This window comes from Festucalex cinctus, chromosome 4, assembly GCF_051991245.1.
Source record: "Festucalex cinctus isolate MCC-2025b chromosome 4, RoL_Fcin_1.0, whole genome shotgun sequence".
Classification (NCBI taxonomy): Eukaryota; Metazoa; Chordata; class Actinopteri; order Syngnathiformes; family Syngnathidae; genus Festucalex; species Festucalex cinctus.
In genome coordinates, this window is record NC_135414.1 from 978,249 (window position 1) to 1,000,522 (window position 22,274).

General features: G+C 42.6%; 1 protein-coding gene across 6 annotated transcripts in view; it reads right to left on the reverse strand.

The window, feature by feature from the left end:
• The window catches only part of spg21 (SPG21 abhydrolase domain containing, maspardin), a 183,955-nt gene that overhangs the window by 125,365 nt on the left and 36,316 nt on the right, over positions 1 to 22,274 (reverse strand). For 5 of the 6 annotated variants that reach the window (XM_077518234.1, XM_077518230.1, XM_077518231.1 and 2 more), the window contains exons 3-4: positions 7,760 to 7,921; positions 7,404 to 7,484 (exon numbers count right to left, since the gene is read on the reverse strand). In XM_077518234.1, coding sequence (XP_077374360.1) covers positions 7,404 to 7,484; positions 7,760 to 7,921 — 243 coding nt within the window. The remainder of the gene's footprint in view (positions 1 to 7,403; positions 7,485 to 7,759; positions 7,922 to 22,274) is intronic. The other variant, XM_077518232.1, reaches the window with a different exon arrangement.

Below are 22,274 nucleotides of genomic sequence, written 5' to 3' on the forward strand. Positions count from 1 at the left end.
GTGCAATGAGTAAGAGTACAGTACAATGATTTAGGTAGGGGTAAAACACGGCACTCACGTTAATGTACTTTCATTTTTCATAGTTACAGAACAGAATATCCCACACTACATTGCCAAATATGGTGGCATGCACTTGAAGCTTTTTTAGGCAATACACACTAGTAAAATTGCAGGAATGTAACTTTTTTTTTTCCCTTTCTCAATGCACCATTATGAGTGAAATGAAAATTGTATATGTGAGTATGAGGATTTATTATTGTGTATGCCTATGAATTTCATGTACATACGTTAATGACAAATGCACGCATGTGTTAAGGTGCAATTGTTTACACAAGCAGGATTACACATTTTCTTTTAGTACATTCCAGTAAAAGAAAATGTGTAGTAAATTAATACATTCCAGTAATTTACTTTTTTTTTTTATGAAATGAGTCAGTAGATATAAAGAATGGGTAGGACTAGACAAGTTTTTAACTTCTTTCTACTCCTTAGAACATGTAAACTATTATGAATGATTGCAATAAGTTTCCTCTTTCTTTTAAAATTTTAACTGCTACTCATTGTTTATAATGTCCAATAAACAAACACACTGCCTTATCCAATGAAGCAAAATTAATTGTGAGTGGTGTGTTGCTTTAAAAGTTTTAAATTAAGCTTTTGAAGTTATATAAAATGAAATGAAACATTCCAGGACTGTTCAGGGAGGCATCATAACGTAAAGGAGAGCACAGAGAAGGTCCAGCTGTAAGTCACAGTACATAACATTATTTTTCTTACGTTTCAGTTTCCCTAGAACTGTTTATGAGTTGTTAGGTGATGAGGCTAACAAGTTAAAACGTTTTAGTTACGTTGAATGCAGAGCCTTGTATTAAGGAAAAAAAAAAAAAAAAAAAAATTAAGTGGTTGTTTTGCTTTTAACAGTGAATAGTATGCCTAGCTTCCACACGTTCTTTTCACGAAGCTTTTCAATTTCGTCACTGAAAGCAGGGCTATTTCGGCGTTAGCTGCCTACAATACTTTTCGTTTACTAGGTTAATTGATTTAGGAATGATTTCACATTACATGGGCTCGGAGTTGCCCTGGATGCGTGACTTTGCCAAGCTTAAGCTAACATGCTACGCTAACAGTTTAATGCTAGCGCGGTGTAAAAGCCACGTTGCGACCAAGCATCGACCTAAATAAATATATATACAAAGATGTGCATGAGTCAATTCTGTCTTACCTTCGTGTGTTAGCGAGGCTGTTGGCAATGAATCCTCGCACACTGCCGTGTCCTCGCACATCGCTTCCAGCATGGTGATTGCAGAGTCCTCCTTTGTACAATTGGTGGCACAACCCATCCGGTGGCCGAGAATGTCGTCCAGTCTCTCATACATTTATTAATTTTGCGGTCATTTCCACTGCGGTTGTTGTGGTCCTTGAGTTTCCTTTATAGTCCTGTTGGAGTTTCTTTAGTTTTTCCCTCACCTGCTTTTGTGTGTGTGTAATGTTAACTCTGCTAGCTTCGCGGTTATTATCGTTTCTTGTTGGACTTTCGAAGTGCCGTTGGGTCTCCTCGTCCCATGTTTGCTCAAGAGAGCCTGTACTTCCTCGTCCGTCCACCTCTCGGTTTTTTAATCCTTCCATTGCCGAAATGTTTGAAATGTTAGCGCCCGATAGAGTATAGTAAAGAAGAAATGGCGGCTTTACCGCGGAAAAAAAAAATCATCTAACCAAAACGACACACCTCCTCATCCAGTCAACCAATCATAACACACTAGACAACACGCCCCCACCTTGTGTCGTTCAGGGTACACCCAAATTCCCTCCTCATGCCTAGGAACTTAGGTAGTACCGTTTCGACCCCCCCAGACCCGGAACTGGTTTTGTGTGTGAACGCAAACTTTGGACAAACTCCCCCGGAACATATGGAAGTTCCATCATAAGTTCCTGCGGTGTGAAAGTGCCTTATGTGTTCGGGAGAGTTTGAGGAATGTTGCAATGTTAATGGGGGACAATGTCAGCAAAAAAAACAACAAAAAAACATCATGGTATTGAGGTAATCAGATATTTTAGCTGTGTACAATACATACCTGCTCTGTTACACTACTTTTGGCCCAAACCTGCATGTCTATTTTCCACATATTGAAATGCACAGCGTATTGGTAAATTTCTGGACCAACAGCAATTCATGTAGCTCATTTTATTCTAACAGCATTATTTTTTTTATTTTTTTAGTTAATATGTTCATTTCATGTACTTTTATTTTACTTTATTTTATTTATTCATTTTCATTTACTGTACCTTACATTCATTGGCATTACAAGCATTTATAATAATTCTCCAGGCTTTTGATGTTTTACATTTCTGGTCATGTAAAATAGTGTTAGGTTAGGTGTCGAATGAACACTGCATGTTGACCTCAAATGAAATAGTATTTTTTAGTTATTCAAAATGTACAAATTAACACACAACAACAATATAATATACAAGTTATACAAACTACAACAAACCAGTGTCATACATGGAGTAATTATATGCCAGGTAAAAAACCTTTGTATTGTCCTCGAGGATCTGGGAAAGTGTCACTTATTTGCCACAAGTCCACCAAGGTACTGCAGTCTGGGATCCAGGTACAGGAAAATCATGGTAGTGCTGATGTGCCAGCAATGTGTCAAAAAGTATTTCTTGGTGTCAGTCTATCAGCTGGACTTGGATATCTTCATTCCTCCAGGGTCATTTCCTGTACGAGTCTCTGCAAGAAGGTAACAATTGTATGTCAGATGAGGTACCAAACAATGAACTGAAAGTCACTGAGCCAATGAAATACACATTACATGAGCAAGACTATTTGTGAAAGCCATGTCCTGCACATCGAAGTACAAGGAAGCTGTTGTATCTTCAATCAAAACTAATTAAGTTGCTTAGTGATATTTATTAGGTGGAATTGTTCAAGATGGTGACAAATCGATATCTGAGTAAAGGGTTTCAAATGTTTTTGTAAGCAGCACTTTTCTGAGTGGTTAGTAGCAACAAGACACGGCGGTATTTACGAGTCTGAGTTGCAGATGTGTAGTTTAGTTAACACCATTATTTTGTACGATATACTAAACATATCAGCAAACGATGTAATCTAAATACCACATATTCCAAGCAAAGGTATGTTTTGACCCATTCACATGCATGCTCGATTGGATTATTTTTCCATGCTGACATAGTTTTACGTTACCAGACACCGCGTTCTCTACCGCGTTCTCTTCCTCGTCATCTCCCTCGCCCCCTCCTCGCCCTCTTTGAGATGGTCCAAATGTCTATAAAACATATAACATAACCGTGTGTTCTCTGTTGCATGGTTTAGCTGCACTAACAAATATGAACATAGATAGCCATTAGCATTAGCTGACGTACAGTTTTTCCTAACAATGCCACAAAAAAAATAATTCTGAAATTAAATGACTAAATCACAAATTTAGGGATCTGTACAGTATGTCTAACAAATGCAATTTACTTACGTCATCACTCGAGGGAATACCAGAAGTCGTTTGCGCTTCTGTTCTGGTGAAATCGGTGATAGGCTGGCGAAGTATGGTCTCTCTGGGACACCGTAGTTCGCATGCTTAAAATCATTGCATTCTTTTGTTTGACCGATAGATGGCGGTCGTGAGCTACACACTGGGGCTTTAAAGAGAAACAAGAATTTTGGCAAAATGTTCATTTTAATCGTATTAATCCTCCCAATCAGTGACAGACGTAAATTTTCCCATCTCTGGAGAGCAGATCTAAGGTTATTCATCAAGGGGGAAAAATTGGCAGAAAAGGGAGAAACAATAGTTCTAGTTATGTTAACTCCCATATATTTGAAACCCGTAGGACACAACTTAAAAGGAATGTCCGACTGAACTAATTGAAGTGCCGACTGATTTACAGGATAACATTTACTCTTGGAGAGATTCACCTTGTAGCCCGAGACCGAACCAAATCTGGCAAGTAGCGCCAATATAGGAGATATCGATATAGCAGGATTAGAAACATATAATAGGAAATCATCTGCATAGATTGACAATTTAGTTTGTACTCCTGATCTTATTAACCCATTGTATGTGTGAGAGGACTCCAGAAAATTGACAAAGGCTCAATTGCTATCACAATAACGCCGAGAGAGGACAGCCCTGACGATTGCCCCGTAAAATCGGAAATAAAGGGGACTGAATACCATTAGTGTATATACTTGCTTGCAGTGATGAATACAAAAGACGTATCCAAGAAGTCAAGTTTTCTCCCAAACCAAATCTGCCCAACACCTCAAATAAATAATTACACTCCACTCTGTCAAAGGCCTTTTTGGCATCTACCGATATTACCATTTCAGGGAGCAAATTATTCAAATGTCACAATTTGAAAGTGTGCCGGGTGCCTCCGCAATCCCTGTCCCGACAGTTTTGGTCAGTGTGTGAGGATTATGTATTCTACAAACAATGGATAACTAATTTCCAAATGAGCAGCGACGCTGAAGTTGGCTCAACCGTCGCGCTCTCGTCCATCCAATATTGTATCCACCTATACTATCAAACCTAAACTGCAATTGCATTTTCTGGCCTGAAGATGCCAGTGTTTTGACAGTTTTGCATTGGTGAAAACGCTGCGGTTTCCTCCTAAAAAACACATTTTTAACCTGCTCTAAGTTCTACAAAATCAAAATAGCATGCAATTTCTCGCCTGTTTCACACTCAACACTACTTACTTACACCAGTTTTCAAATAAATCAAACTTGTATCTATGTAACTGTTTCTTATTTACGATCTAAACTGTGCGAACAGATTACTAAACTGTGCAAACAGATTACTAAACTGTACGCACAGATTGCTAAACCATGCGCACAGATTGCTAAACCGTGCGCACAGATTAGTGAATTGTGCGAACAGATTAGTAAACTGCGCGAACAGATTAGTAAACTGTCAAAAGATTAGTAACATGTGCGAAGAGATTAGTAACATGTGCGAACAGATTGTTAAACCGCGCGAACAGATTGCTAACCCGCGCAAACAGATTGCTAAACCGCGCGAACAGATTGCTAAACCGCGCGAACAGATTGCTAAACCGCGCAAACAGATTGCTAAACCGCGCAAACAGATTGCTAAACCGCGCAAACAGATTGCTAAACCGCGCAGATTGCTAAACCGCGCAAACAGATTGGTAAACCTTGCGAACAGATTAGTAAACCTTGCGAACAGATTAGTAAACCGTGCAAACAGATTAGTAAACCGTGCAAACAGATTAGTAAACCGTGCGAACAGATTAGTAAACCTTGCGAACAGATTAGTAAACTGTGTGAACAAATTAGTCAACTGTGCGAACAGATTGCTAAACCGCGCAAAGAGATTGCTAAACCGCGCAAAGAGATTGCTAAACCGCGCAGATTGCTAAACCGCGCAAACAGATTAGTAAACCTTGCGAATAGATTAGTAAACCGTGCAAACAGATTAGTAAACCGTGCGTACAGATTAGTAAACCGTGCGAACAGATTAGTAAACTGTGTGAACAAATTAGAAAACCGTGCAAACAGATTGCTAAACCGTGCAAACAGATTAGTAAACCTTGCGAACAGATTAGTAAACCCTGCGAACAGATTACTAAACTGTGCGCACAGATTGCTAAACTGTGCGCACACATTGCTAAACTGTGCGCACAGATTGCTAAACTGTGCGCACAGATTGCTAAACTGCACCGGAACAATCAGTATTTGTTCTTGCTATTTTTTCAGTTGCTATTATTTTAGTTTATTCTATTCTTATTTCACTTTCTTATTGTTTTTTTGTCAATGTCCTTTAAAGTTATATTATATAATCAAGTTCAAGGATTCAAAGACCTTCTTTTCTCAAAATACAAGGATGCAAACATCCAAGGATATTGTTTGTTTTTGTCTTACCACACTGACGTATCTAATTTTAGTTATCTGTGTAGATTAATGCCCCATCCAGAAGTCCCCCTGTAAAAGGCCCCTGGTTTGACCCAAACCTGCTCTGACACATTATCCTTTCTTCTGACACAAGCAGACATATGTGGGTTTTTGTGACACTTGTTAGTTGAGAATTATTCTGTTGGCCCTATTGTGGTAAAAAAGAAAACACAAACGTGGTCTTCCTGGGTCTGGCTGGCCTTGGAGGCATTTCTGTGAAAAGGGGATTTCCGATCACGCGGCGTACACATGTGTGGGTGGGCCAAGAGCAGGTGCAAGCTATAAAAATGTCTTGTCCGCAAGATTTATGAGCAGGAAGTTACATGTGAGCTTGCCAAAACATGAAAGTTCATACAGAGGGCAACTCTAAAATAGGCGAAAGGTTGCGGGCCTAAATTTGCGTGGAGTAACAGTGCCCCCAATGGTCACAAAATAGTACTGCACCAAGTTAAACTCCTATCTTGCAGTGCACTCTAGTGGCCAAAGACATTCATGTGAATAATTAGGCTAATATGTAGGAGTGGCCAAATTTTGTAGTGGCCCAATAACGTTAGCTACCTTAAGATGTTACGCCCAAAGGGAAGGTTTGGGCGTGGATCTAGTAAGGCTATAAAAACCAGTGCATCCCTTTGTTCGACGGATTTCTGATCCCTTCTGGCCAGAATAAATGTCTTGTTTGTATATCTGTGTCAAATAAATCTTTTTGTCTACAGCTTGAATCTCGGCCCGACTGTTAGTCTTTTTATTTTCTGAGTTGTTTAACTTCTCCTTTAAAGAGAATACAAGCGAAGACTCTCCTTCCAACACCCGGGATGCATAATATACGATCACTCTTGCAGAGGACAGTTTGGACCCCCCGCCCCTTCTCGGATATCTTTACTGTTGAGCGTCGGCCCGGGGGAGACCAAAGACGGCACCCGCCGGGACGTAAATCTCGGGCCGGCTGTCTACCTCTCACTGGGCTGACGCTTCAACAACACATTTCCACATGACATGACACGAAATACAATCCCCTGGGTCCCAGGTTAGCCCAGTAAGTCCCAATACTTGTGAAAATAACGTAAAATAAAAATATATAAAAGAAAATGTCAATGCTTTAGAGCAGTTGTAAACAAGTAAGAATGGTTTTATGATTGACACATAAATCTATACAATAACCTTCATGATTTTTTCATATGTACTTGTCATTTTTAATTAATCATCAGATTAATCGGTAATCTGTATTTTTCTCTACCAATAATCAGCATCTGCCTAAAAACATATCATATCGGTCGGGCCCTAATGCAAAGTATTTACTTACAAACAAAACGTAGATTTTTCATAATATGCCTATTTTAACAAACAGAGAAAATTACCATGTTCGTAAATCTATAACTGTGAGAAATGTTCATGGTAATACACATAGTGTTGGGAACTAAAATACTTAACAAACATGAAAGAAATCTAAAATAAAAAACCAAAAGCATACTTTATCTAACTGCAGGTGATCGAGAAGCTTCCGAAATCCATCACAGAACTCCATGAGATCCCAGTACACTGGATACTGCAGCTGAAAGAAACAATAAGATTAGCATGTTCAGAAATAACCAAACAGAAAACATCTAAACCAGGGCAATCAAAGGCACAATGCTATAATTATCATTTATATGACTGAGTGAGAACCATCCATCCTTCCAGAAATCATTCTACTGAAGGAGAGTACTGATACGTGGACACGCTGATAAGTGAAAGGGAAAAAAACTGAACTCCGAATATAGGTGCTAAAGCATGGGGTGCGCACTGTGCTTTTACAGGTCTATTCCGCACAAATTTCTGTAAACTCACAGATATAACTCTGTAGCCCCAGCCTGTCAAGGCCAACATCTGTTGGAAGAATACTTCTGCGGTTCCACTGACAGGCGGAAGGAACATGATGGGACACCTGATGCTCTTCGGGCCTGCATCATACAAGGACCACACTTTGCTGTCATCATCATCAACAATAATCTATAAAGGGAAAAATATGAAAATGTAAACATTTTATATGACTAAATGAAAAAAATATTTCCATACTTAATTCTTAATTTTTTATATTTTACCTTTATTTAGCCAGATAAAAACTAGGGATGTAATGATATGCCAACATCATGATACGATATTATCACGATACGATAATTATTATGATATTGTGGGGAGGTTAGCGATACAAAAGAAGGTCACAATATTGTAAAAAAAAAAAAAAAAGGTCGACTAAAAAATAAATTAACATAAACTAGTGTTGTTCCGATACCGATACTGGTATCGGCAGACGTGCCGATACTGCATTAAAGCAGTGGTACCGGTATCGGTGACTACTCACAAGTAACATGCCAATACCATTAATTCCAACACTAACATAGGATTTTGGATGCAGCATCTTGTGTCTTGCTGGTGCACGACATTCACTGGTATGTGACATGTTCACTGCATGCCGATCTAAGATATCCTATTGGCCCTTGAATGTTCTGAACCAATAGCAGGACAGCTTTTTCATGTTGAGGAAAAGAAAAACGTAAATATCGGTATGGTATCGGTATCGGCCAATACTGTAAAGCTGGGTATCGGTATCGGAGGCCAAAAAACCGGTATCGGAACAACACTAAAATAAACACACAATATTGTGCTTCTACGGAGTCCCTCTGGTGTCAGGGTCTGAGTTTTTTGTTGTTGTTTTTTGCTAATCTGTACCCACAGTTTAGCAATCTGTCCCCACAGTTTAGTAAACTGTACCCACAGTTTAGTAAACTGTACCCACAGTTTAACAATCTGTGCCCACAGTTTAACAATCCAAGTGGAATAGGCTCTGAGTTACTGAGAGCTTGAGTTCAGTTTGTAAGGCATTCCAGGCTGTGGGGCAGCAAAATTATGTGCTAAATAATTATGGATCCATATTCTATAACGCTTATCATCACTAGTAAACATGAAATTTTGCAAGCATATCACTGCTGAGCGGAGGTGGGTAGTAACGAGTTACACGTACTCTGTTACATTTACTTGAGTAACTTTTTGAAAAAATAAAAATAAATAAATACAAATACTTCGAAGAGTAGTTTTACCAGACACTACTTTTTACTTTTACTTGAATAGATAGGTGAAGAAGAAACACTACTCTTACGCCACTACATTGGGCAACACTAGAGTCAAGAAGGAAACTCTACATGTATGATTGCCAAAGATGTGGGCTGTCCACAGTCAGCTGTATCAAAGATCTGGACCAAGTACAAACAGCATGGGAAGGTTGTTAAAGTCAACAGAGGAATATGCTACTGGTAGACCAAGGAAGACATCTAAGTGTCAAGACAAACAACTAAAGGCCATATGTCTTGGAAACAGAAAATGCACAACTAGACAAATGAAGAATGGGAGGAAGTAGGGCTGGGCGATATATCGATATAAAAATTACATCGCTATATTTTTAAACGGGATATGGAATTAGGCCATTCCGTCTATATCAGTGGTGTCAAACATCAGGCCCGCAAAGGGGTTTAATCCAGCCCGCGAGATAATTTTGTAAAGTTAAAAAAAAAAAAAAAAAAGTAATGTCGGAGTAATTAATCAGTGGGCCACAATCAAAATATATAAAATTTGTAACTTCACAAGCAGTCCTCACATAAGCAATGCAACTTGTATGGGAAACAACTTGTACTTGGATGCCATTATTTTACACACAACTTAAAGATACACTCAGTATTATACAGTGGCATCTAGTGGTGAAATAAAAAGTCATTCATTAAAAAAAAATAAAAAATGTTTGTGTTAGTAGTAAGTAAAAAGATATGTTGTATCGCATAAACATACTTTTTTAAAATATAACGGTAAGTCTATAAATCACTAATTATTTTACATGGCCGCAACGCGCCTTCTAGTGTCCGCCATGTTTCGCCGCCATCTTTCTGCTACGGGTGCCGTCAAAGACAAATTTCAGCAATCCATTTCTTAACACGTTTTTGGAACGCCTTTGCAGACGCACTTCCGGTTTGTGTGGCGACCGCATGTAAACGAAGAAGAAGAGTTTCCGGTCCCCGAAGAGAGCATTATCAAGCATCACAATTGCTTTGGGAATTCATTTTATTTCAGCGCGACAAAACAAGAGTTTATATTGTAGCCGCATTTGCCAGATGGAGAGAAATGAGGAACAGACTAGGTTTGGGACGTGCCGGTGCCTTCGACTGCTTTCTACTTGACCGGTGAGTAAGAGTACATTTGTGTTTACGTTTTGAGAGCGAGAGAAAAAGTATGCACCGTACTAATTAATACGATGTTCGTACCATTGTTTTCCGATCACTGTAGCTGTTGATTAGCAACTCCACACCACTTGAACAATTTCGTTATGTAGCTATTTTGCTTTGCTTTGAAAAAAAAAAAAAAAAAGATTCCCGCTGGCACGTTATATTCAGAGCAAATGCGCAAGTTATTGTGTAATGTAATGTAACTGTGATTTCGGAGGTATATTTGCCCATAACTTCAATTGAGAATCTAAAGCATACTGTATTAGTGGAGGAGTTGAAAATTATTATTTTCGTTGTGGTTGGTGAAAATAGTGTTCTCGAAATTAATTTTCGGCAGGGAATAACTTTCTGGACTTAAATGCTGGCTGTACCGTAAGCACTGCTAGAGTCTGAATTCTCTCACTCAAATGTGTACTGGTCCATTGTGTAATTGGGTGCACAAGAATTTACAGGCTGCTAAGTTTTCCATGGACTCTACGGGTCCACAAAATATCCTACGCCCCCCTCTCCAGTCAGACGGTGTATAGGTGAGGTGTTGAATCTTCAGATGGAACCTGCCGGCTAACTGTTCATGACATCTAAGATTTTTATTGTTCCATTTCTATTTATTTATTTTTCTTTTTTTATTTTAATGATACATTATTAGATAAGAATACTTTATTAGTACATTAACATGATAGAATAGGGAGTAGGACTAGATCAATTATTGCTCTTCTTCCTACTCCTTTTGAACATGTAATTTATGACATTAATGAATTATTTTCTTTCTTCAAATTTTTATTTTAACTTCAACTTATATTTTGTAATGTGTTAATATGTTCAATAAACCAACCAACCCTCTCTGGTCTGTAGCCTCCCCTTCGCCACGTCTCTTCACCGACATCGTCAATACTTGGAATCAGATATAATGCTTTTGCTTGATGTTTTTTTTTTTTTCATGTCAGCCCATGGCGAGATGCTGAAACGTGCTTACTATGGAAATCTGACAGCGTTGTCAGAAGTAAAGAATAATTATTCATACATTTTTCATGTTTTTAATACAATAAAATGGCAGCAGGGGAATATACATAGAGGCACATGAACAAAGTTTAACTTCCAAAATACAGCTCTGGCTCTACTGTTAACAAACGGCGCCCTTGTGCGATCGAGTAGTTATCCCTGCCGATGTTAACAAGTTCACACAAAGTGGACAAGGTGATGACGCTGGAACTTATGTTTGGTGCCGTTCCAGTGAGATTTACAAAGAGGACTGCCTAAAGAAAACATCCAAATTCCCACAGTCTGGGGAGATGGCTGTGGTTAAATCTTCAATAAATGCACAAGTTTACATTGACTTTTTGGACAGCTTTCTTATACCTTCAATTGAAAAAATGTTTGGGGATGATGAAATCATTTTCCACGATGACAATGCAATCATGCCACAGAGCAAAAACTGTGAAAGCATTCCTTGGAGAAAGATGCATCCAGTCAATGTTATGGCCTGCAAATAGCGCAGATCTCAACCCAATTGAAAACCTGTGGTGGAAATTGGAAAAAAAATGGTCCACAGCAAGGCTCCGACATGCAAAGATGATCTAGCAACTGCAATCAAAGAGAGTTGGCACCAGATTGATGAAGAATACTGTTTATCACTCATTAAGTCCATACCTCAGAGAGTGTCATAAAAGCCAGAGGTGGTGCAACTAAATACTAGTGATGTGTTTTGATTGTTTTTTCTTTGTTTTTCATGATTCCAGATTGTTTTCCTCAGAATGGAGTGATTCCATATTTATTTCCCTGCACTTGCTCGATAAAATGAACATTTACTGACCAGCACAATGTTTTTCTTCATTTCTTTGAGTGTTTCTGAAAGCCAAGATGTTGCATTTTGGAATGACCTTACGACTGTTTCATGCTTTTTATCTGAGTTTGATCAACAGGATAAAACGTCTGAGTGAGTACTCGTCCAAGACTGGTGTTTCCATACTTTTTGCTAGGGGTTGTATTGCGTGCCTTCCCACGGGCTCACCACCGGTGGGAGGGGCCAAAGGGGTCGGGTGCAGAATAGGCTGGGTGGCAGCCAACGGCGGGGACCTTGGCGGACCGATCCCCGGCTACAGAAGCTGGCTCTTGGGACATGGAACATCACCACTCTGGCAGGGAAAGAGCCCGAGCTGGTGTGTGAGGTCGAGAAGTGCCGACTAGATATTGTCGGACTCACCTCCACACACAGCTTGGGCTCTGGTACCAGTCATCTTGAGAGGGGTTGGACTCTCTTCCACTCTGGAGTTGCCCACGGAGAGAGGCACATAGCAGGTGTGGGCATACTTATTGCCCCCCGGCTTGGCGCCTGTACGTTGGGCTTTACCCAGGTGGACGAGAGGGTAGCCTCCCTCCGCCTTCGGGTTGGGGGACGGGTCCCAACTGTTGTTTACGCATTTGTAACCAAACAGCAGTTCAGAGTACCCGCCCTTTTTGGAGTTATTGGAGGGTGTGCTGGAGAGTGCTCCCCCTCGGGACTCCCTCGTCGTGCTGGGGGACTTCAACGCTCACGTGGGCAATGACAGTGAGACCTGGAGGGGCGTGACTGGGAGGAACGCCCCCACAATTGTATTGTGAGGGTCTGCTGGGAACGTCTGGCGGTATCGCCTGTCAGAAAGAGTTTCAACGCCCACCTCCGGCAGACCTTCTCCCTTGTCATGGGGGAGGCGGGGGACATTGAGTCCGAATGGACCATGTTCCGCTCCTCCATTGTTGAGGCGGCCGATCGGAGCTGTGGCCGTAAGGTTGTCGGTGCCTGTCGCGGCGGTAATCCTCGAACCCGTTGGAGGACACCAGCGGTAAGGGATGCCGTCAAGCTGAAGAAAGAAGTCCTATCGGGCCTTTTCGGCCTGTGGGACTCCGGAGGCAGCTGACAGGTACCGGCTGGCCAAGTGGAACGCGGCTTCGGTGGTTGCTGAGGCAAAAACTCAGACATGGGAGGAGTTCGGTGAGGCCATGGAAAACGACTTCCGGACGGTTTCGAGTAAATTCTGGTCCACCATCCGGCGTCTCAGGAGAGGAAAGCAGTGCACCATTAACACTGTGTATAGTGGAGATGGTGTGCTTCTGACCTCGACTCGGGTTGTCGTGAATCGGTGGGGGGAATAATTCGAAGACCTCCTCAATTCCACTGACACGTCTTCCTTTGCCCCTCCGTGAACCGGCACCTTAACGTGGTGGAGGGGTTTGCGTGTTCCAATGATCCTAGGAGCTATGTTGTCTGGGGCTTTATGCCCCTGGTAGGGTCACCCATGGCAAACAGGTCCTAGGTGAGGGGCCAGACTAAGAACGGCTCAGAAGACCCTTATGATGACAAATATCTTTGGAGAAGCGTTTCCCTCGCCCGGACGCGGGTCACCGGGGCCCCCCTCTGGAGCCAGGCCTGGAGGCGGGGCTCGCTGGCGAGCGCCTGGTGGCCGGGCCTGCACCCATGGGGCCCGGCCGGGCATAGCCCGAAGAGGCAACGTGGGTCCCCCTTCCCACGGGCTCACCACCGGTGGGAGGGGCCAAAGGGGTCGGGTGCAGTGTAGGCTGGGTGGCAGCCAAGGGAGGAGACCTTGGCGGACCGACCCCCGGCTACAGAAACTGGCTCTTGGGACATGGAATGTCACCTCTCTGGCAGGGAAGGAGCCCGAGCTGGTGTGCGAGGCCGAGAAGTTCTGACTAGACATAGTCGGACTCGCCTCCACACACAGCTTGGGCTCTGGTACCAGTCCTCTTGGGAGGGGTTGGACTCTCTTCCACTCTGGAGTTCCCCATGGTGTGAGGCGCAGAGCAGGTGTGGGCATACTTATTGCCCCCCGGCTCGGCGCCTGTACGTTGGGGTTTACCCCGTTGGACGAGAGGGTAGCCTCCCTCCGCCTTCGGGTGGGGGGACGGGTCCTGACTGTTGTTTGTGCATATGCACCAAACAGCAGCTCAGAGTACCCACCCTTTTTGGAGTCCTTGGAGGGTGTGCTGGAGAGCGCTCCCTCTGGGGACTCCCTCGTCCTGCTGGGGGACTTCAACGCTCACGTGGGGAATGACAGTGAGACCTGGGGGGGCGTGATTGGGAGGAACGGCCCCCCTGATCGGAACCCGAGCGGTGTTCTGTTATTGGACTTCTGTGCTCGTCACGGTTTGTCCATAACGAACACCATGTTCAAGCATAAGGGTGTCCATATGTGCACTTGGCACCAGGACACCCTAGGCCGCAGTTCGATGATCGACTTTGTAGTCGTGTCATCGGATTTGCGGCCGCATGTTTTGGACACTCGGGTGAAGAGAGGGGCGGAGCTGTCAACTGATCACCAGCTGGTGGTATGTTGGCTCCGATGGTGGGGGAAGATGCCAGTCCGACCTGGCAGACCCAAACGTATTGTGAGGGTTTGCTGGGAACGTCTGGCGGAATCCCCTGTCAGAAAGAGTTTCAATGCCCACCTCCGGCAGGGCTTCTCCCTTGTTTCGGGGGAGGCGGGGGACATTGAGTCCGAATGGGCCATGTTCCGCGCCTCCATTGTTGAGGCGGCCGATCGGAGCTGTGGCCGTAAGGTGGTCGGTGCCTGTCGTGGCGGCAATCCTCGAACCCGCTGGTGGACACCAGCGGTAAGAGATGCCGTCAAGCTGAAGAAGGAGTCCTATCGGGCCTTTTTGGCCTGTCGGACTCCGGAGGCAGCTGACGGGTACCGGATGGCCAAGCGGAACGCGGCTTCGGCGGTTGCTGAGGCAAAAACTCGGACATGGGAGGAATTCGGTGAGGCCATGGAAAACGACTTCCGGACGGCTTCGAGGAAATTCTGGTCCACCATCCGGCGTCTCAGGAGGGGAAAGCAGTGCACCGTTAACACTGTGTATAGTGGCAATGGGGTGCTGCTGACCTCGACTCGGGACGTCGTGAAGCGGTGGGGGGAATACTTCGAAGACCTCCTCAATTCCACCAACACGTCTCCTCTTGAGGAAGCAGAGTCTGGGGACTCTGGGGTGGGCTCTCCTATCTCTGGGGTCGAAGTCACTGAGGTGGTTGGAAAGCTCCTCGGTGGCAGGGCCCCGGGGGTGGATGCGATCCGCCCGGAGTTCCTAAAGACTCTGGATGTTGTGGGGCTGTCGTGATTGACACGCCTCTACAACATCGCGTGGACATCGGGGACAGTGCCTCTGGATTGGCAGACCGGGGTGGTGGTCCCCCTTTTTAAGAAGGGGGACCGGAGGGTGTGTTCCAACTACAGAGGGATCACACTCCTCAGCCTTCCTGGTAAGGTCTATTCAGGGGTGCTGGAGAGGAGGGTCCGTCGGGAGGTCGAATCTCGGATTCAGGAGGAGCAGTGTGGTTTTCGTCCTGGCCGTGGAACAGTGGACCAGCTCTACACCCTCCGCAGGATCCTCGAGGGTGCGTGGGAGTTCGCTCAACCAGTCCACATGTGTTTTGTGGATTTGGAGAAGGCGTTTGACCGTGTCCCTCGGGGAGTTCTGTGGGGGGTGCTTCGGGAGTACGGGGTGCCGGGCCCCTTGATACGGGCTGTTCGGTCCCTGTACGACCGTTGCCAGAGTTTGGTCCGCATTGTAAGTCGGTAAGTAAGTCGGATTCGTTTCCGGTGAGGGTTGGACTCCGCCAAGGTTGCCCTTTGTCACCGATTCTGTTCATAACTTTTATGGACAGAATTTCTAGGCGCAGCCGAGGCGTGGAGGGGTTCCGGTTTGGTGGCCTCAACATTGCATCTCTGCTCTTTGTAGATGATGTGGTGCTGTGGTGCAAGATTTTTCCCCCTATCGTTGGCTCAGGTCTTGACATGGTCCAGGTCAAGTCTTAACTCAGTCAGATGAAACGTGTAGGAGAAGTGGGCAAAAGTCTGCCCCCTGTGAATGTGCAAAAATCGTCAAAAATGGGACATTCAAAAATTCGTAGCTCACTTCCTGTTCATTTTAGCATATGGGTCCAAGAGACTTTTTTGTAGGTCTTGGGCTCCCTCATACACCTAAAAATATTCATCGTTCTTGCTTAAACGTACAACCGGGGCTGCTTCGTTAAAAATTCTAGGGGGCGCTATTGAGTCATTTTTGTAAAAATAGCACAATCAACAATAAAATATTGCTCATTTTACCAGGCCAGATGTGTGTGCCAAGTTTCATGAGTTTCTGTGCATGTTTAGACCCTCAAAACTGGCGTTGTTTTCTTGGCGAACAGCGCTTAGCCACGCCCACAGCAATTCGCGAAAACTCACAAACTTCGTGTTGTGACATCATGAAGGCCGAAACCCTCATCTGAGCAAATATGAGGCAGGTCCAGTTAACGTGTTTGGAGAAAAACGTAGAAGAAAATTCGTAAGAAAAAAAATTGCCACTAGGTGGCGCTATCAGTTAGATGAAATATAAGTCAGTAGATGTCTTTAGGGCTGGACTCTCATCAAATGTGTGAAATTTTGAGAAGATAGGATCATCTCGGTCAAGTTAATGCAGCTTTTATTTTCACGAAAAATCTTCAGACTTTGCGTCACCGTAGCGGCCACGCCCTTTGGCGAAAAGTTACAATATTCGGTGTGGGGCATGATCAACATCTTAAGGCTTTTCTGACCAATTTTCAAATGGATCCCTTCAACAAGCTCAGCACAGTAGCTAAAAACGTAAAGTATGACATTTATTGTAACCACTAGGTGGCGCTACATGGATAACTGAATTTTATCATATAGATGTTTTCAGACCATGACTATTACGTTGCCTGAGAAGTTTGAGATTTTTTGGAGCTTGAACATGGGAGTTATTAAGCATTTGCTCTTTCTGGACAAATGAAATTTTAAAGGCAATATTTGATGCTCCGCCCCCGTCATATAGTATTTCGAAAAGGCAAGATGTTTTGCCCAACTGTTCTCTCAGGTCTTGAGATGATAAATGCCAAGTTTGAAGTCAATTGGATGAAAAATGTTTGCAAAGGGGGAAAAAGCATGACCACAGTGAATGTGCCAAAATAGGCCAAAATTGGACATTAAAAAATTCATAGCTCACTTCCTGTACATTTTAGCTACATGGTCCAAATAGACTTTTTTGTGCGTCTCGGGGTGTTACACGTGCCTGCCAATTTTCGTTGCTCTAGCTCAAACGTGCCGGGCTTGGTTATTATTTTTCTACGCTAGGGGGCGCTATAGAGTCGCGTTGTTATAACGACTTCATAATATCAAATTTTTCGCCGGACCTGAGGAGTGTGCAAAGTTCGGTGAGTTTTCGTGAATATTTAGGTACCCAAAATCGCGATTGTTTGCGGAGAATAAAGAAGAAGAAGAAGAAGAAGAAGAAGAAGAAGAAGAAGAAGAAGAAGAAGAAGAAGAAGAAGAATTTTTACAAAAACAATAGGGACCTCGCAGCGGTCGCTGCTCGGGCCCTAAAGAGCTGCGAGCAGCTATAAAGGGCCCTCGCAGCCCGGGCCACGTTGGAGTCCTTGCACGTTGGGGTACTTGCACGTTAGGGTACTGGCACGTTGGGGTACTGGCACGTTGGGGTACTGGCATATTGGAAGCAAAATTTCTTTGAAAATGGCATAATAAACGTTTACATGTAGAATATTTTTTTTGCCAGTGTGTGTCAAGCTCAACGGGTTTTGGTGATTGTTAAGACCTGCAAAAATCTGCGTCCTTATTTATTTTTAGGCAATGAGTTGCCCTGATTGATATTTTTTGTAAAAGTGTATATATACATCATCGCTCGTTGTACTCATTGCACAATGTTACTTTTATTGTCCAAAGGGGCAATCAAAAATGAATAAAACAAAATGAGAACGTACATACGTTTGGATCGGTGTGAAGCCAGTGAACAATTTGAGTGGTGGAAACTAAAAGAATATTCAGAAATGACTTAGTCATCACACTTAGAATGAGTTTAAATTTTTTTGTACAAAATACCGTATGTGTTTTTTTTTTTTTTATACAAGCCTCAAGGGCTAGGTGGCGCTGTATTTATAACTGAATGTTGTCATCGAGATACCTTCAGGCCTTGATTATAAGCATACATGTCAAGTGTGGGATTTTTTTTGGAGCATGTACCGTGGAGTTATTAAGCATATCCTTCATTCACGATATTGCTTTTAATGTCCACAGAGGCTATCAAAAATAAATAAAAATATAAATATGTTTGGATAAGTCTGATGCCAGTGAACATTTTGAGTGGTGGAAACTAAAAGAATATTCATAAATGACTTAGTTATCACACTTAGAATGAGTTTACATTTTTTGTACAAAATACCGTATGTGGGGTATTTTTTTTTTATGCCTCAAGGGCTAGATGGCGCTGCATATATAACTGAATGTTGTCATAGAGATAGCTTCAGGCCTTGACGATAAACATACATGTCAAGTTTGGGATTTTTTGGAGCATGTACCGGGGAGTTATTAAGCATATCCTTTTTCAGTGCGAAACACAAATTTTGATGCCCCGCCTTCATCATATAGTATTTCGAAAGGTCAAGATTTTTCCCCCTGTCGTTGGCTCAGGTCTTGACATGGTCCAGGTCAAGTCTTAACTCAGTCAGATGAAACGTGTAGGAGAAGTGGGCAAAAGTCTGCCCCCTGTGAATGTGCAAAAATCGTCAAAAATGGGACATTCAAAAATTCGTAGCTCACTTCCTGTTCATTTTAGCATATGGGTCCAAGAGACTTTTTTGTAGGTCTTGGGCTCCCTCATACACCTAAAAATATTCATCGTTCTTGCTTAAACGTACAACCGGGGCTGCTTCGTTAAAAATTCTAGGGGGCGCTATTGAGTCATTTTTGTAAAAATAGCACAATCAACAATAGAATATTGCTCATTTTACCAGGCCAGATGTGTGTGCCAAGTTTCATGAGTTTCTGTGCATGTTTAGACCCTCAAAACTGGCGTTGTTTTCTTGGCGAACAGCGCTTAGCCACGCCCACAGCAATTCGCGAAAACTCACAAACTTCGTGTTGTGACATCATGAAGGCCGAAACCCTCATCTGAGCAAATATGAGGCAGGTCCAGTTAACGTGTTTGGAGAAAAACGTAGAAGAAAATTCGTAAGAAAAAAAATTGCCACTAGGTGGCGCTATCAGTTAGATGAAATATAAGTCAGTAGATGTCTTTAGGGCTGGACTCTCATCAAATGTGTGAAATTTTGAGAAGATAGGATCATCTCGGTCAAGTTAATGCAGCTTTTATTTTCACGAAAAATCTTCAGACTTTGCGTCACCGTAGCGGCCACGCCCTTTGGCGAAAAGTTACAATATTCGGTGTGGGGCATGATCAACATCTTAAGGCTTTTCTGACCAATTTTCAAATGGATCCCTTCAACAAGCTCAGCACAGTAGCTAAAAACGTAAAGTATGACATTTATTGTAACCACTAGGTGGCGCTACATGGATAACTGAATTTTATCATATAGATGTTTTCAGACCATGACTATTACGTTGCCTGAGAAGTTTGAGATTTTTTGGAGCTTGAACATGGGAGTTATTAAGCATTTGCTCTTTCTGGACAAATGAAATTTTAAAGGCAATATTTGATGCTCCGCCCCCGTCATATAGTATTTCGAAAAGGCAAGATGTTTTGCCCAACTGTTCTCTCAGGTCTTGAGATGATAAATGCCAAGTTTGAAGTCAATTGGATGAAAAATGTTTGCAAAGGGGGAAAAAGCATGACCACAGTGAATGTGCCAAAATAGGCCAAAATTGGACATTAAAAAATTCATAGCTCACTTCCTGTACATTTTAGCTACATGGTCCAAATAGACTTTTTTGTGCGTCTCGGGGTGTTACACGTGCCTGCCAATTTTCGTTGCTCTAGCTCAAACGTGCCGGGCTTGGTTATTATTTTTCTACGCTAGGGGGCGCTATAGAGTCGCGTTGTTATAACGACTTCATAATATCAAATTTTTCGCCGGACCTGAGGAGTGTGCAAAGTTCGGTGAGTTTTCGTGAATATTTAGGTACCCAAAATCGCGATTGTTTGCGGAGAATAAAGAAGAAGAAGAAGAAGAAGAAGAAGAAGAAGAAGAAGAAGAAGAAGAAGAATTTTTACAAAAACAATAGGGACCTCGCAGCGGTCGCTGCTCGGGCCCTAAAGAGCTGCGAGCAGCTATAAAGGGCCCTCGCAGCCCGGGCCACGTTGGAGTCCTTGCACGTTGGGGTACTTGCACGTTAGGGTACTGGCACGTTGGGGTACTGGCACGTTGGGGTACTGGCATATTGGAAGCAAAATTTCTTTGAAAATGGCATAATAAACGTTTACATGTAGAATATTTTTTTTGCCAGTGTGTGTCAAGCTCAACGGGTTTTGGTGATTGTTAAGACCTGCAAAAATCTGCGTCCTTATTTATTTTTAGGCAATGAGTTGCCCTGATTGATATTTTTTGTAAAAGTGTATATATACATCATCGCTCGTTGTACTCATTGCACAATGTTACTTTTATTGTCCAAAGGGGCAATCAAAAATGAATAAAACAAAATGAGAACGTACATACGTTTGGATCGGTGTGAAGCCAGTGAACAATTTGAGTGGTGGAAACTAAAAGAATATTCAGAAATGACTTAGTCATCACACTTAGAATGAGTTTAAATTTTTTTGTACAAAATACCGTATGTGTTTTTTTTTTTTTTATACAAGCCTCAAGGGCTAGGTGGCGCTGTATTTATAACTGAATGTTGTCATCGAGATACCTTCAGGCCTTGATTATAAGCATACATGTCAAGTGTGGGATTTTTTTTGGAGCATGTACCGTGGAGTTATTAAGCATATCCTTCATTCACGATATTGCTTTTAATGTCCACAGAGGCTATCAAAAATAAATAAAAATATAAATATGTTTGGATAAGTCTGATGCCAGTGAACATTTTGAGTGGTGGAAACTAAAAGAATATTCATAAATGACTTAGTTATCACACTTAGAATGAGTTTACATTTTTTGTACAAAATACCGTATGTGGGGTATTTTTTTTTTTATGCCTCAAGGGCTAGATGGCGCTGCATATATAACTGAATGTTGTCATAGAGATAGCTTCAGGCCTTGACGATAAACATACATGTCAAGTTTGGGATTTTTTGGAGCATGTACCGGGGAGTTATTAAGCATATCCTTTTTCAGTGCGAAACACAAATTTTGATGCCCCGCCTTCATCATATAGTATTTCGAAAGGTCAAGATTTTTCCCCCTGTCGTTGGCTCAGGTCTTGACATGGTCCAGGTCAAGTCTTAACTCAGTCAGATGAAACGTGTAGGAGAAGTGGGCAAAAGTCTGCCCCCTGTGAATGTGCAAAAATCGTCAAAAATGGGACATTCAAAAATTCGTAGCTCACTTCCTGTTCATTTTAGCATATGGGTCCAAGAGACTTTTTTGTAGGTCTTGGGCTCCCTCATACACCTAAAAATATTCATCGTTCTTGCTTAAACGTACAACCGGGGCTGCTTCGTTAAAAATTCTAGGGGGCGCTATTGAGTCATTTTTGTAAAAATAGCACAATCAACAATAGAATATTGCTCATTTTACCAGGCCAGATGTGTGTGCCAAGTTTCATGAGTTTCTGTGCATGTTTAGACCCTCAAAACTGGCGTTGTTTTCTTGGCGAACAGCGCTTAGCCACGCCCACAGCGATTCGCGAAAACTCACAAACTTCGTGTTGTGACATCATGAAGGCCGAAACCCTCATCTGAGCAAATATGAGGTTGGTCCAGTTAACGTGTTTGGAGAAAAATGTACAAGAAAATTCGTAAGAAAAAAAATTGCCACTAGGTGGCGCTATCAGTAAGATGAAATATAAGTTCGTAGATGTCTTAAGGGCTGGACTCTCATCAAATGTGTGAAATTTTGAGAAGATAGGATCATCTCGGTCAAGTTCATGCAGCTTTTATTGTCACGAAAAATTTTCGGACTTTGCGTCACCGTAGCGGCCACGCCCTTTGGCGAAAAGTTACAATATTCGGTGTGGGGCATGATCAACATCTTAAGGCTTTTCTGACCAATTTTCAACTGGATCCCTTCAACGAGCTCGGCACAGTAGCTAAAAACGTAAAGTATGACATTTATTGTTACCACTAGGTGGCGCTATATGTATAACTGAATTTTATCATATAGATGCTTTCAGGCCGTGACTATTACGTTG